This window comes from Narcine bancroftii, chromosome 2, assembly GCF_036971445.1.
Source record: "Narcine bancroftii isolate sNarBan1 chromosome 2, sNarBan1.hap1, whole genome shotgun sequence".
NCBI classification, from domain to species: domain Eukaryota; kingdom Metazoa; phylum Chordata; class Chondrichthyes; order Torpediniformes; family Narcinidae; genus Narcine; species Narcine bancroftii.
The window spans coordinates 102616596-102630029 of NC_091470.1; the positions used below are offsets into that span (position 1 = coordinate 102616596).

The 13434-nt window shown below is 36.2% G+C and overlaps 1 protein-coding gene across 3 annotated transcripts in view; it reads left to right on the plus strand.

Moving 5' to 3' along the window:
• Window positions 1-13385, plus strand: part of ncaph (non-SMC condensin I complex, subunit H) — a 37432-nt gene extending 24047 nt beyond the window's left edge. For 2 of the 3 annotated variants that reach the window (XM_069917766.1, XM_069917767.1), the window contains exons 11-17: window positions 5365-5468; window positions 6657-6779; window positions 7562-7666; window positions 7770-7928; window positions 8254-8367; window positions 11531-11619; window positions 12911-13385. In XM_069917766.1, the coding sequence (XP_069773867.1) occupies window positions 5365-5468; window positions 6657-6779; window positions 7562-7666; window positions 7770-7928; window positions 8254-8367; window positions 11531-11619; window positions 12911-13067 (851 nt within the window). In that variant the 3' untranslated portion in view covers window positions 13068-13385. Of the gene's footprint in view, window positions 1-5364; window positions 5469-6656; window positions 6780-7561; window positions 7667-7769; window positions 7929-8253; window positions 8368-11530; window positions 11620-12612; window positions 12689-12910 lie in introns of all 3 variants that reach the window. The other variant, XM_069917769.1, reaches the window with a different exon arrangement.
• Window positions 13386-13434: the final 49 nt, after the last annotated feature.

Below are 13434 nucleotides of genomic sequence, written 5' to 3' on the forward strand. Positions count from 1 at the left end.
CCCAGAAGTTTTGGGTAAAGAGTTCTCTCCTGAAGGAAGGTTTGGAGTTAGATAGGGCTCCTAGAGCTCTGAGAAGAAAACCGCTTCCAGGACAACCGCCGTGAGCAGTTTTGATTAGTTGTTTAACATACCAAGATAGAGAAATGATTTTACGTATGGCTGTACAAAAAGAACGACGAAACCTATCTCCATTAATGGTTCAAAACAACAGAGTGCTTTTTTTATGCTGATTTGAGTCAGGAAGTTGTTTGTAGATGGCGAGAATTCATTACGGCTAAAGATGTTCTGTGGCGAAAAAGTTATAAATTTGCTTTTCGTTACCCTGCAATTTTTAAGGTTTTTTATGGAAACTTTCAATCTCAATTTTTTGAAAATGATCATGGTTTTAGTTTTTGCGAACTCTCTGCCAGAATTGAAAAGAAATTGTCATTCTCCGTCTTTGTCTCCTAAAAGGAGATTAAATGGAAATGGCAGTGGAAATGGAAAGAATGGAAAGAAAGAAGAAATACAGAATCCTCTTGATATCGAAGATCCGGAACAATCGTTGGGTGTGGAGTTACTGTGTTAAAGATATGGACTATATTTGAAAATGTTTATCTATATAATAAATATGTATCTGGCTGGGGTGGGGGGTGGATGACACTGAAAATTTTGATAGTCATCTGCCACCAGTGAGTTTCCCACACCCAGTTTTTTAGGGTAATACTACCTTTGGGTGGCTTTTCTTTTGCATATGTTGTTTTTTATTTTGGTTTCGATTTTTCCTCTTTTTTTGAAGGATTACAAAGGGGAGCATTATTTTATAGAGTTTAAGTTTTTAGTGTGTGTATTTACTAATAGTTAAAATTATGTCTTGATTGAACTTTGCAACTTTTAATGTTCAGGGGTTAAATAATCCAATAAAGAGAAAGAGAGTATTGGCATATATAAAAAAGATGAAAATTGATATTGCTTTTTTTTTTACAAGAAACACATTTGACTGAGAAAGAACATTTGAAATTGAAAAGAGACTGAGTTGGTCAAGTTTTTTTATTCTTTTAATTCTAAAGCAAAAGGAGTAGCGATTTTAATTCATAAGAACTTAACATTTGAATTGGAATCTACTGAAGGGAATGCTAGTAGAGTTTTGAGAGTTAATTGTAAATTTTTTGTGGAATTTTGGACACTGCTTAATACAGATGATGAGTGGTTAGTTTCAGAAGCTTTTTGTTAAATCAGGCTAATGAGAAAATTTTAATGGGTGGTGATTTCAATTGTGTTTTGGATCCTTTATTAGATAGAAATTCGAAGAGTATAAGGAAGACAAAGATGGCAATACAACTTAATGCATTAATGAAAGATTTAAATTTGGTAGATATGTGGAGAAAAGTTAATCCTACAGAGAAAGATTTTTCTTTTTATTCTTCAAGACATGACTCGTTTTCCAGAATTGATTTATTTTTGGTATCAGCACATCTTCAGGCTAGGGTACTGCAAACTGAATATAAAAGTAGAGTTGTATCAGATCATTCATTATTAATTTTCTCTTGTGAAAGTTCGGTGATAGTACGTTCAACGTGTAGATCGAGGTTTAATGTAATGTTATTTTTTTAAAAAAGTTTTTTACCTTTGTAAAAGAGCATATTTCTTTATTTTTGACTGAAAATGTTAATTCTGTAAAAGAGTCATTTTGTAGTATGGGATGCTTTATTAAAAGCTTATTTGAGGGGATAGATCATTAGCTATTCTACGAAAGTTAAGACAATATATGGCAGAAAGTTTACAGTTGGAAAATCAGATTGCTGAACTAGAGAAGGACTTTCAGAAAGATATAACAAGATTTAAAAAATCCCTATTAACAAAGTTAAAGTTGCGCTATAATACTTTACAAACTTACCAGTTTGAGCACTTAATTAATAGATCTAAACAACATTATTATGAGTTGGGGGAAAGGGCTCACAAGGTACTTGCCTGGCAATTGAAAGCTGAACAGGCATCTCAGACTATTAATGCTGTTGAGAAGAATTCAATAATAATCTATAAGCCTCAGGAAATTAATGACTAGTTTTATCAAAAATTTCCTACTTCTGAGGGGAAACAGGATAATGGTTCTATTGATTCTTACTTATCTAAATTAACGTTACCAGTACTAGATGAGAAAGATATTCAGGAGTTGGAATCTCCATTTACAGATTTTGAAATCAAGGAAGCTATTCAGATAATGGCTAATGGTAAGTCCCCATTGATGGGTTTCCTGTGGAATTCTATAAACTTTTTTAATGATGAATTTTCTAATATTTGGGGAAGTGTTAAATCAAGTTACTGAAGATCAGAAGTTAATGGAAACGTGTTCGAGTGCTTTAATAACTGTTATCCTAAAGAAAGACAGAGATCCTTTACAGGTGTCTTCATTATAGACCTATTTCTTTATTGAATGTAGACTATAAAATTATGGTGAAAGTATTGGCTAACAAACTTGCTAAATATTTACCTAAATTAGTACATATTGATAAAACAGGTTTTATTAAGAATAGAAATGCCTCAGATACTATACTTCGATTGCTTACTTTGATCAATGCTTATCGGCAGCAACCTAATCGAGCTATGGTAGTTGCATTAGATGCCAAAAAAGCCTTTGATAGGGTTGAATGGGACTTTTTATTTAAGGTATTAGAGAAATTTAAATTTGGCCCTTTCTTTGGTTTGGTTAAGGCCTTGTATATGATTCAGATTGCTAGGGTGGTGACAAATAGACAGACATCTTTACCTTTTAAATTGACTTGATCAACTCGTCAGGGCTGCCCATTGTCACCAGCCCTATTTGCATTGGCTATAGAACCATTAGGACAGGCTATTAGACAAAATGAGGATATTGGAGGGATGAGGATTAAGGATGAAGAATATGAAATTTATTTGCAGACGATGTGTTGATATATTTGACAAAGCCTGAGAGATCGTTGAAACAGTTACAGGAATGTTTATTGAAATTTGGAGAATTGTCAGGATATAAAGTTAATTGGGATAAAAGTAAAATTTTGCCAATTGGAGTAGAAGATTATTCTGAATTTAAAAATTTTACAAAATTAAGATAGACAAATAAAATCAAATACTGAAATGTGTTTGTGGACAATGACTATCAATCGTCATATCGATTAAATTATGTATCTATATTGAGGTGAATTAAAGCAGACTTAACTAAATGGAAAGATCTTCCATGAACTCTAATTGGACGTGTTAATTGTATTAAGATGAATATCTTTCCTTGAATTCAATCAATACCTTGTTTGCTTTCAAAGAGTTTTTTTTCAGGATTTGAATAAAGCAGTACGAGAGTTTTTGTGGAAAGGTAAATTAGCTCGAGTAGCGTTGCACAAACTTGGAAATATGCATTGAGTGGCTTCCAACTGCTGCATTTTCAAAATTATTGAGGCAGCTCAGTTGAAGTTTATTAGTAGATTGATGAATTTGGATCAACCTCCTAGTTGGGCTTAGGTGGAGATATCATGTCTACCTAGAACAGAGATACATTAATTTATATTCTGTTGGAATTTGATTTTATTACAGGAATATGATATGCCAATACTGAAACATTTATTAAAGATTTGGATTAAAAAAAATTTTTTTAGGGTCGAAAGATAAATTATACAATAATTGGCTTATTCCTTTTTCAATGTTTAATAGTTATTTAAAGATTTGCAATTCTAAAGGTATAAAGAGAATACAGGACTGTTTTGTAGAGGGACAATTTCTTTTATCCATTTGAGAGAACTATTTGAAATACCTTTAAATTCTTTATTTGTGTATTATCAGCTTAGGGCTTTGATAAAAGATAATTATGGTAGAGAGATGTATTTACCTACTTTGTCAAAATTTGAATCTTTGACTTCTACTATACCAAAGAAGGGTTACGTTTGTTATGCAAAATTTATTACAGGTCAATATGGATAAATCAGATTGGGAAAATTTTAAACTTAAATGGGAGACTGATTTAGTGTTTACTTTTCCTGAAGATGATTGCGCGAACATGTGTCAGGACAATGTAAGATATGATATGGTCAATTTTAATTTTTTTTACATCAATTGTATTTGATCCCGGAAAAGTAAAAACAATATGGGTTTAGTAATTCAGATTCTTGCTTTAGATGTGGTTTATGTATTGGTACTTTTTTACATGCTGTTTGGACCTGTGTGAAAGTCCAACCATTTTGGCAAGAAATTAAAATAGTTTTGGAAATATTGTATAATTTTAAACTACCTTTGGATCCAACAATTTTTTTGTCGGGAAATTTGTATTCATTAAGGGGAATTGGTTTGGATAAAGTTCAAATTGCTTTTCTACGTTTGGCGTTGTCGGTAGCGCGTAAATGTTGCTATTACTTGGAAAGATGATGTAGAAATTAATATAATATGCTGGCATAATGAATTGAAAGCTTGTATCATTATGAAAAAAATTACTTATAATTTACATGACAATTTTTTTTGTTGATAAGTGGTCTCAGTATTTCAAATATATGCAATTAGATGTATTTGAACTGTTATTAACATTTGTATATATATTTTTAATATATATATATGATTTATATTTTTGGCTCCCCTTAAGGGAGCTAGCTGAAGGGGTGGGTGGGGGGAGAAGGGTTTTTTCTTTTTAATTTTTTAAATTATATTTATTTATATATATTTATCTATATATATTTATTTATATATATTTTTTAATATATATTTTTATATATATATATATATATATATATATTTATATATAAAAAATTACTTGGAATATTTAGATTGTATATTATACTTTTTATATTTTAAATAAAGTTTATTTGAAAAAAAAGACAAACGTATTGGTGTACCATGGAGAGCATTCTGGCTGGGTGGATCATTGTCTGGTGTGGAGGTGCCAACACTCAGGACAAGAAAAACCTCTTGAGGGTTGTTAACTTGGCCTGTGATATTACAGGCACCAGACCACTCCATCAAGGACATCTATATGAGCCGGTGTCTTTATTTTTTTTAAAAAAAAAAAGCAACCTCAATCCTCAAGGACCTCACCACCCAGGCCATGCCTCTTCACTCTGCTACCATCTTGGAAAAAGGTACAGGAGCCATAAGAAAGCTCACAGCATCTTCCCCACTGCCATCAGATTTTTGAGTAATCAATGAACCAAAGACCACGCCTTTTTGTGCACTTTTTAAAAAAAAAAAAAAAAAAAATTATTCTTGTAAGATGGTTTATGTGAATATTTTCACTGTCAGTGAATTTCATGATGAGTTCATGACCATAAATTCTAATTCTGAAAGTTGTCACTGGTGAAGAAAGGTATTGCATGCAGAGTGGAGGTTTGTGATTCTAAACACCTTCAATTTTTTCTTTCTTTTTCTCATTAGGAGAGGCAATCCCAGGTAAAAACAGGAAAAGGCAACTAAAGAAAATATTTGAAATTGATTTCGAAGAGAAAATTAATTTTGAGCTTCACTTCAGAAATACTAGGGTTTGTATCCAATGTTGGTTACTTGGGAGGGTTTAAACTATGTTGGGGGGTGGGGGGGGAAATAATGCAGTTGGGTAGTATGTGTCTGTAGTAAGTAAGAATTTTGGTGTATCTGTGTGGTGTAGTTGTGTTTTCTGACAATAAAATCTTGTATCATATCAGGCAGGGCCAGGTTAATGAACATAGTGAGACTGATGGTGTGACGTGTCTATATTTTAATGCATGCAGCATAATCGAGAAGGCAGATGAGCTTGGAATCTGCAGTCATACATTGTACTACAATGTTGTAGCCATTTCAGAAAGTTGATTGAGGAAGGGGTCGACAAATATGAGAACTACAGATGTTAGAATCTTGAGCAAACTGAGAGGCTGGGGTCTTGGTGGGCCAGGGCACATGCATGGGGAGAAATGGACAGTTAGCATTTTGTGTCAAGAACCTTTTTCAAGAGAAGTATTGACTGGTTGTGGAACTCTGACTCAAATCCATAACTGTCTGAAAATGGCAACATAACTGGATAGAGTGTAAAGAGTTGTATTGGACGCTTGGCTTCTTTGGTTAGGGCATTGGGTGCAAAAGTTGAGGTCTTTTTGCAGCTATATTAAAACTCTAGTTAGGTGATGTTTGGAATACAGTGTGCAGTTCTGGCCACTGCGTGACTGGAAGGATGTGAAGGTTTTGGAGAGGATACAAAAGAGAATTACTAGGATGTTGCCTGGATTGGAGAGTATTGGCCAAAAGGTGAGAGAGGATAAACATGGATTGTTTCTCTTTATCGAGAATGGGAAGTTTTTTTTGCGGTAGGTGCTTGAAATGGTCTGTTTGTGGATACAAATGCAAAGTTTAAGAAGCTTTTAAACAGACTTCTGAGCAAGCAGGGTAACACACTGGATGCTGATGGTTAGGAGTAGTTTAAATTGGTGTCTGTTTCAATAAAATCACTCCTCAATTTTCTTAATTCCAAAGAATATAGATCTCTGGGATATTACTTTATTTAATGGGGAATAAGACAGTGATTCTCAACCATTTTCCTCCATTCATATACCACCTTAAATAATCCCTTACTAATCACAGAGCACCTATGGCATCCTATGCCATTGTATAGGTGAAGGGGTGGGGGGTAAGGTTGAGAACCACTGGAGTAAGAGATTCGTAGTTTAAAACATTCTACACTTATTCTGTTTCTCTAGGCTGCTACAACAATCTTAAAAGCTACATTGGATCGTCGTAACGGAAAAATGACAACATTGCCCACAGACTTCCATTATAATCCGGACAACATAACCTGCTTGTTCCTTAAGCCTTCTATCAAGGTATATGGAGACATTTTTCAGTGAATTAAAGTGATGAAAATGAGGGAATAATTAATTTCATTCTTTCCGTGAGGTGTTTAATAGGCAAGGCATCTTAGCAGAGTAGCGAAACATTGGCCTTGTGTAACAAGGTGCGCTTAATTTCACGTTTTCACTGTGAGGTGTTCTTCCACATCTCCCCTTGCAATGGAATGGAGAAGGATGCTGCCCCACTCATGCATGTAGCAGGAGTAAGATTGAGAACGAATTGATCTCTTGTGTGTAGAGACAAGAAAAAGAAACAAAAATAGAATGGTGGGGGAAATAAATGACTGTCTATGATGGATAGTTTTCTCACATGTTCCTTCCCATTGAATTCCAATCTATAACAGACAATTCCTCCTGTCAGTTTGATTTGTCTCTGTTCCTTTTTACTTTTGATAAGTTTCTTGAATGAATGTTAATTTCACATGTTGGGATTGAACAATAGACTGCGAAACAGGCAAAAAACATGTAGGTTGATATATTTATTAGTAATATGATGTTATTGTAAATTGCCCCAGGCAAATGTAAGTGTCAGGAGAATTGAGGGTTGGGGAAGGTTGATGGGGATACTTGAATTGAAATAGGACTTGATGCTGCCACAGTGGAAAGAAGCCCTATTTCTGTACTAGGTGCTTTGTGTTCTCAAAGTTATTGCATGTGCCTGGATAGTGTTGACATTGTGTGCAAGGTTTAGTCCACTATCAACTTGGTTCATTTTGTTTATTCTAAAACGTTTCTCTAAAATTGTTTGTTTACAGATAAGACCAATTATGAATGAAAACTGTTCAGACCAAGATGAAAAAATTGGGGACTATGATTACAACAACCTCAATGATACTTCAAATTTCTGCCCCAGAGTTCAGGTCTATACCTTGCTAATGAACTCAATCTGCAGAATTTTCTTAAATGGACATCATTATCTCATTGCAAAATAAACATCTTTGTTGGTTCCCTTTCTTCTGACAGGTGGATAGCGATGATGAGCCTGATGGATTTGTTGAAGCAAATGACCCTTTTGAGCTTACAGCTAATCTTATGATAGAGCAGGAAGAGAATACCCAGGTTAGAATGTGGTCCAATATCACAACGTACGGAGAAGAAAATTTGGTGGCAGAACCCCATAAAGTAAGTATGCCATTGCTGTAGAAAAGACAATCAAGGTAGTTTACAGTGTAACAAATTATGCATGGAAGGAGTAAAAATAGACTCGTTAGGTCTTTCACTGGAGTTGGTAAATGTTCCTTCAATTTGTTGGGCTGGATCACTTGCAACAGTTGTGGGTGGAATGTACAGCAGAAAGTGATCTCTGTTTTAGCAATTTACTGTGTAGTTAATCATCAGTAAAGCTTGAGGCCCCTTCTCATCAAAAATTGGGCTATGTTCTACATAAATTTGGTTGGTTCCAAGATTTAAGTTTACATTTCTAACTCTAAATTCTGAATTTCTGCAGGTCAATAAAATTCTGTTAAATTATTCAAAAACAGCAAAACTGATGGATGTAAAAATATTGAAGCATAAAATGTGGGAACTCCTTACTGGAAACATAGTCACCTCAAATGGAAAGGTGAGGTTTTTGCTAATTCAAATCAGAAAACATTGAATCCTTTAGAAACTGTAAAGACTTGGTTCTGGTAATCCTCTGAAAAGCTTGTTGGCATCAGGACCAGATATTCCAAGAAGCTACAAGTTTACTGGTGGAACTACTGAAACTGCACTCTGGTTCTGTGTTTGAGTCTCTTTCAGAGATTTAAGCAATGCAGTGCAGTGCTGAGGAAGTTCTGCATTGCGCAGTCTGAGGAGGCATTACATGGAAATATAATCTTCCCTAACCAGATTATTTTAAAGTAGACTTCTTTCAGATGCAGAAGATATGTTGGATGTCGAGACTGGTGGGGTGGTAGGTGAGGACAGGGGAATCCTGTTTTGTTGCATCTTGGGGTGGGGTTCAAGTAGAGGGGTAGCTGTATTTTATTTTATTTTTTTAAGGACATCTCAGATTATCTTGCATGGAAGACCGTTTTGCGAGCAGATGCAACCACTTTTTCATGCTGACACGTCTGTCCACCAACTGAGACCACCCTCTTATTTAGTCTGGACAACCTTCAACCGGAAGGTTGAAGTAGTTTCCATTAGCCCCCACCCTGGCTCTCTCTCTCTATCCTTGTGTCTCCCTTCTCCCAGTTCTCTTTGTCCCTCTCTTTTTTAAATATTTTGATTTTTTTTATTATTAAACAGGAGAGCACAATATTAGTTGTTACAGAGCATACCAATGTCATCCATCTCTTTTTTCTTCTTCCCCCTCCCCCCCCACCCCCTTGCCCCCAACCCCCGGGAGAAGGAGAAAGGTAGAAATGACATAAAAAAAGTTAGGGGAAGGAGGACAAAAGAAATGAGAGGCGAGTGCGGCATCAGCGTTTCCAATGCGTGTCCATGGAGACTGTGAGGCCACCCCCTTGTGTCGCTACTTTCTTAATCCATCTGTTAATGACTCTCTTTTTGTCAGGGAGTGGTTACAATCGTGCTCCGGTGTACTCCAGATATGGCTGTCATATTCCAACGAAGGTGCTGTGTCGGTTTCTAAGGTTATGTGATTTTTTTTTCCCCATGGGAATATAGCTATGCATCTCGGTAGCCCATTTACTGTTGAGAAGAGGGGAGTCCCACTTCCAGGTCATCGCTATGCATTTTTTTTAGGCAATAGTCAGAGATATAAATACGAATTGAATTTGGTTAATTTGTAGCCTATATCCATAAAGTTCCCTAGTAGATATAACATTGAATCTGGCGGGAAGGCTACCTTCGTTATTTTGGTTAGTATGTTGGCCAAATCCTGCCAGAATTGGGCCACCTTTAAGCAGGACCAGGTTGCATGAAAATAGACATAATAAAAGTATAATCCCCTCCCCTTCTCCCCATAAACTAGTCTAAATAATTTGTTTTTTAAAAACCCTGTATATGGATGTTAATAAACAAAACATTCAAAATATTCCCGTCTTCTGTTTTGGTGCTTCTCCTCTTTACTCCTGCGCCATTTCCCCTCCTATTTCGAGTCTTCCCATATACCATCTTTCTTGCTCGATCTGCACTGCAGCCTTGCGTAGTCTCTTCTGCCTCAAGCTCCCATTATTTTTTCCTATTTTTTAGAAAAAAAAACAAGTAAAAATAGATAATTTCCCCATTCCCTCCAATCGTTATAGAACTTTATCAAACCCCAGTTACTCTGTCCAGCAATGTCCACAATTGTTTTAATTGTTTTTGGAGTCAGAAGTTGCAGAACTGTAATGAGCACCCTTTGTCTTGTAGTTATTTGGGCATTTGTCCATAGTTTCTTCAGATGGCTCAGTTTAGCATTGCGTATTCAACTTTTTTGTCTCTCAGTATTTTCTTGATCTGGTCAAACTCTTTTTGTTTTAACTGCAGAGTTTAGGTTGGGGAAGAACATCAATTTTCCTCCCCCAAAATTCCACTGGCTCCCTTGATTGGGTCATCACTGCCCTTAGCACTGTTTCCCAGTCCTGGCTACTGATAAACTGTATCAGAACCAGCCTCAATCATTGATTTGGGGTGGGACGAGGGCTGAGTGTCCAATGGGGCCCTTTCTATGGCTAGGTGGCCTCTGAATCGTTCCCTCCCCAACACTTCAGGTATCCAAAGTTGGAAGAATTCCACCAGGTCCTTCTCTTCCTCTCCATCTTTCAGCCCCAATGTCTAATATTTTGGTGCTGATTTATATTTTTCCAGATATTCCAATTTATCTTTTTTTTTGATGACCCACGCATCGGCTGTGTTCTCCAGTCTTTCTTGTCTGCCTGGACATCGTCCATCTTGTCTTCCAAGGCTCTGACTCGATTTGTCAAGGTTCCGATTGAGGTTTGCAGGTTGAGCAGGCCCTCCGAAATGTCTTTTACTCTGGTGTCTCACCGTTGTTTCTGACCTCCAATCTGGGTTGCCAGCAACCGCACCGCTGCCAGGATATCTTGGTCGGGCGAGCCGATGTCGCAGGTTGCGCCTTCGTGCCAGGCCCTGCTGGTAGAGCTGGGGCCAGAAGGTTGCCGGTGTCAAGTGAATTTTCACTGTTTCCATTGTTTCTGGCTGGTCTCAATCTTTAGTCACCTGCTTCTTGTTCTTCCTGCCCATATTGCTTCAGAGTGGGTCAGTTGGTTTTCTTTTGCATGTTGACTTTTCAGCTTATCCCCTGTCTCCTTTCCTCCAGCTCTATTCAGAGCTATGCCCCTCCCCTGATCAATTAACTTTTATCTCCTGCCCTCCTATCCATGTCCATGGGTGACCTCTTATTGTGGATCCGTGCACCCCCAGCCATCCCCTGGCTCTTCCCTCATTCCTCTACCTTTTCATTCAGACCCCTGTCTACTTTTTAATTTTAAATTTATACATGCAGCATGGTAACAGGCCCTTCCAGCTATGAGCCCAAATACCCCATTTAACCTACAACCTTGACAGAGCTCAGCCTGCTATGGACCCTCTGGGACTTGCTTTTATGTATTTACTTCAAAGCATCTGCAGACTTTATTGATTCACAATATTTTTTTTTCTCCCATTGCTTGACCCACTGAATTCCTCCAGTAGAGTGTTTAGCTTCTTCCTTGCCACCCATCATCAATTAATCAGTTTGTATATCCTTTACTATATTTTAGTGCCAACACTAAACAAAGTTGTGACATCATGAAAGGAAGTGCTTTATACATTGTTTTTGTTTGAATAATTAGGATGAGCCAAATGAAGAAGCAAAAGTCGATACAATGTCTGTGAAAGGACAACAAAGCTTAACAACTATTATCAAGGATCTATTTGAAAGGTTTGTTTCTTTATCCTGTTTAAATTATTAAAATTGTGCTGTTTTGGGTATTCCTCACATTTTACTTTTAAATAACTATATTTAGAAATAATTGGTCAGCTGATTAGAAACATAAAATGATGTTGTCCCATAACGCCAATTGTTCCAAAGTACCATATAACTCGATTATCCGAAATAGTCGGGACCGGGCCTATTTCAGATAAATGATATTTCTGGAGAACTGGTCATTTTTTTAAAAACAGCCCAGTAGCATCAGCAATTCACTTGTAAACAACATAACAAGGGAAGGATTTTTAAGCATGAAATAATATTTAATTCTCAACAAAAAAAACCTGAACAATATAAGATTTTTTTTTAAATTAAAATTTTCAACCTGTGAGGTCCGTTCAAATCTGGGGGAAAAAAAAAATTTGTTAACAGGATTTCTGATTGTTTTGGATATCCTTGTTTATCCAAAAAATTTTTGGAGGCAAAGTGATGTCATTTCGGCTTCGAAATTTCTAATTTTTCTTTACGGTGTAGATGCACATGAGATTCACCAGGTTGTTGCCTGGGACGGAGCATTACAGTTTTGGGGATGGTGGGAAACATTTTTTCATAGCAGGTGTCAAATATTTAAGGATACAGGTTTATGATGATGGGTCAGAAATTTAAAGGCTGTGGAGGAACTTTTTTTTCATCTAGTGGATGGTTGGAATCTAAATTTCCATTTAGGAAATAGCTTGAATTGTCAAGGCATTAATGCTGGTTGGTATAGACCAATGGCTTTCAAACTTTGTCTTTCCACTCACATACCACCTTAAGTAAACCCTATGCCATAGGTGCTCTGTGATTAGTAAAGGATTACTTAAGGTGGTATGTGAGTGGAAAGACAAAGTTTGAAAACCACTAGTATAGACCATTGTGGGCTGAAAGGCCTGTTTTTGTCCCACATGGCTCTGACTCCATTGTATGTTTGTAGTCAATATAATGCTTCTGCTCACATGTCTGCAGGTTGCCGAGTACACTGGCAAAGAACCTGTCTGTTCCCATGGCATTTGCCTGTTTGCTACACTTGGCCAATGAAAAGGTATGTTTCGAGCATTTTTCTATTCTGTACTACACAAATAACTGAACATCTGTCCCAAAAATGAATAGCATTAAGCTAGCTCTGATAATCAATACTTGAGAGGATGGGGATCTGGGAACCTTATGACTGAGGCCAGATATTGTTAGCTTGAAGGCTTAGTTAAAACTAGACAGGATAAAGAGACACTTTGACAGCTGCATACTTGAATGTTTTGTTTTTCAGAATCTTCAGATTGAAGGGAACGAGGATTTGTCAGATGTTTTTATCAGACAAGAAATCTGAAGATATTTTGCTTGTAAATTTCTGTAAACGTTTGAGATTGTACATACTTGTAAATGTTTTCTTTTGTTTACTCCAATCTTGCCTCATTTTCTTCTGATAAATCTCGCAATATGATCCTTTTTTTTTGAGGCATGAGAGAAGTGTGTTCGTCGAGAGTAAATGTGCCGGTGGTCAGTTGCACAGGAATTTAGAGATGGTTATCAGAGGTGTTTTCTTTCTACTTTACATCTCAAGAACCATTTAAGAATTTGCCAATCTCAAAATTACAGATTAATTTTAAATGGCTAAACACACTGCTCATTTTGCAGAGAAGACTTGAAAATAAATTATTTGTATCTACCATTTATCATTTCAAGATTTTTTTAACTTTTATTTTGAACCTCCCATTTTATAATAAACTTACAAATATTGTGAACCTTGTCTAATAATATCAATGTAAAATTATGAAATTCAATGCAAACCGG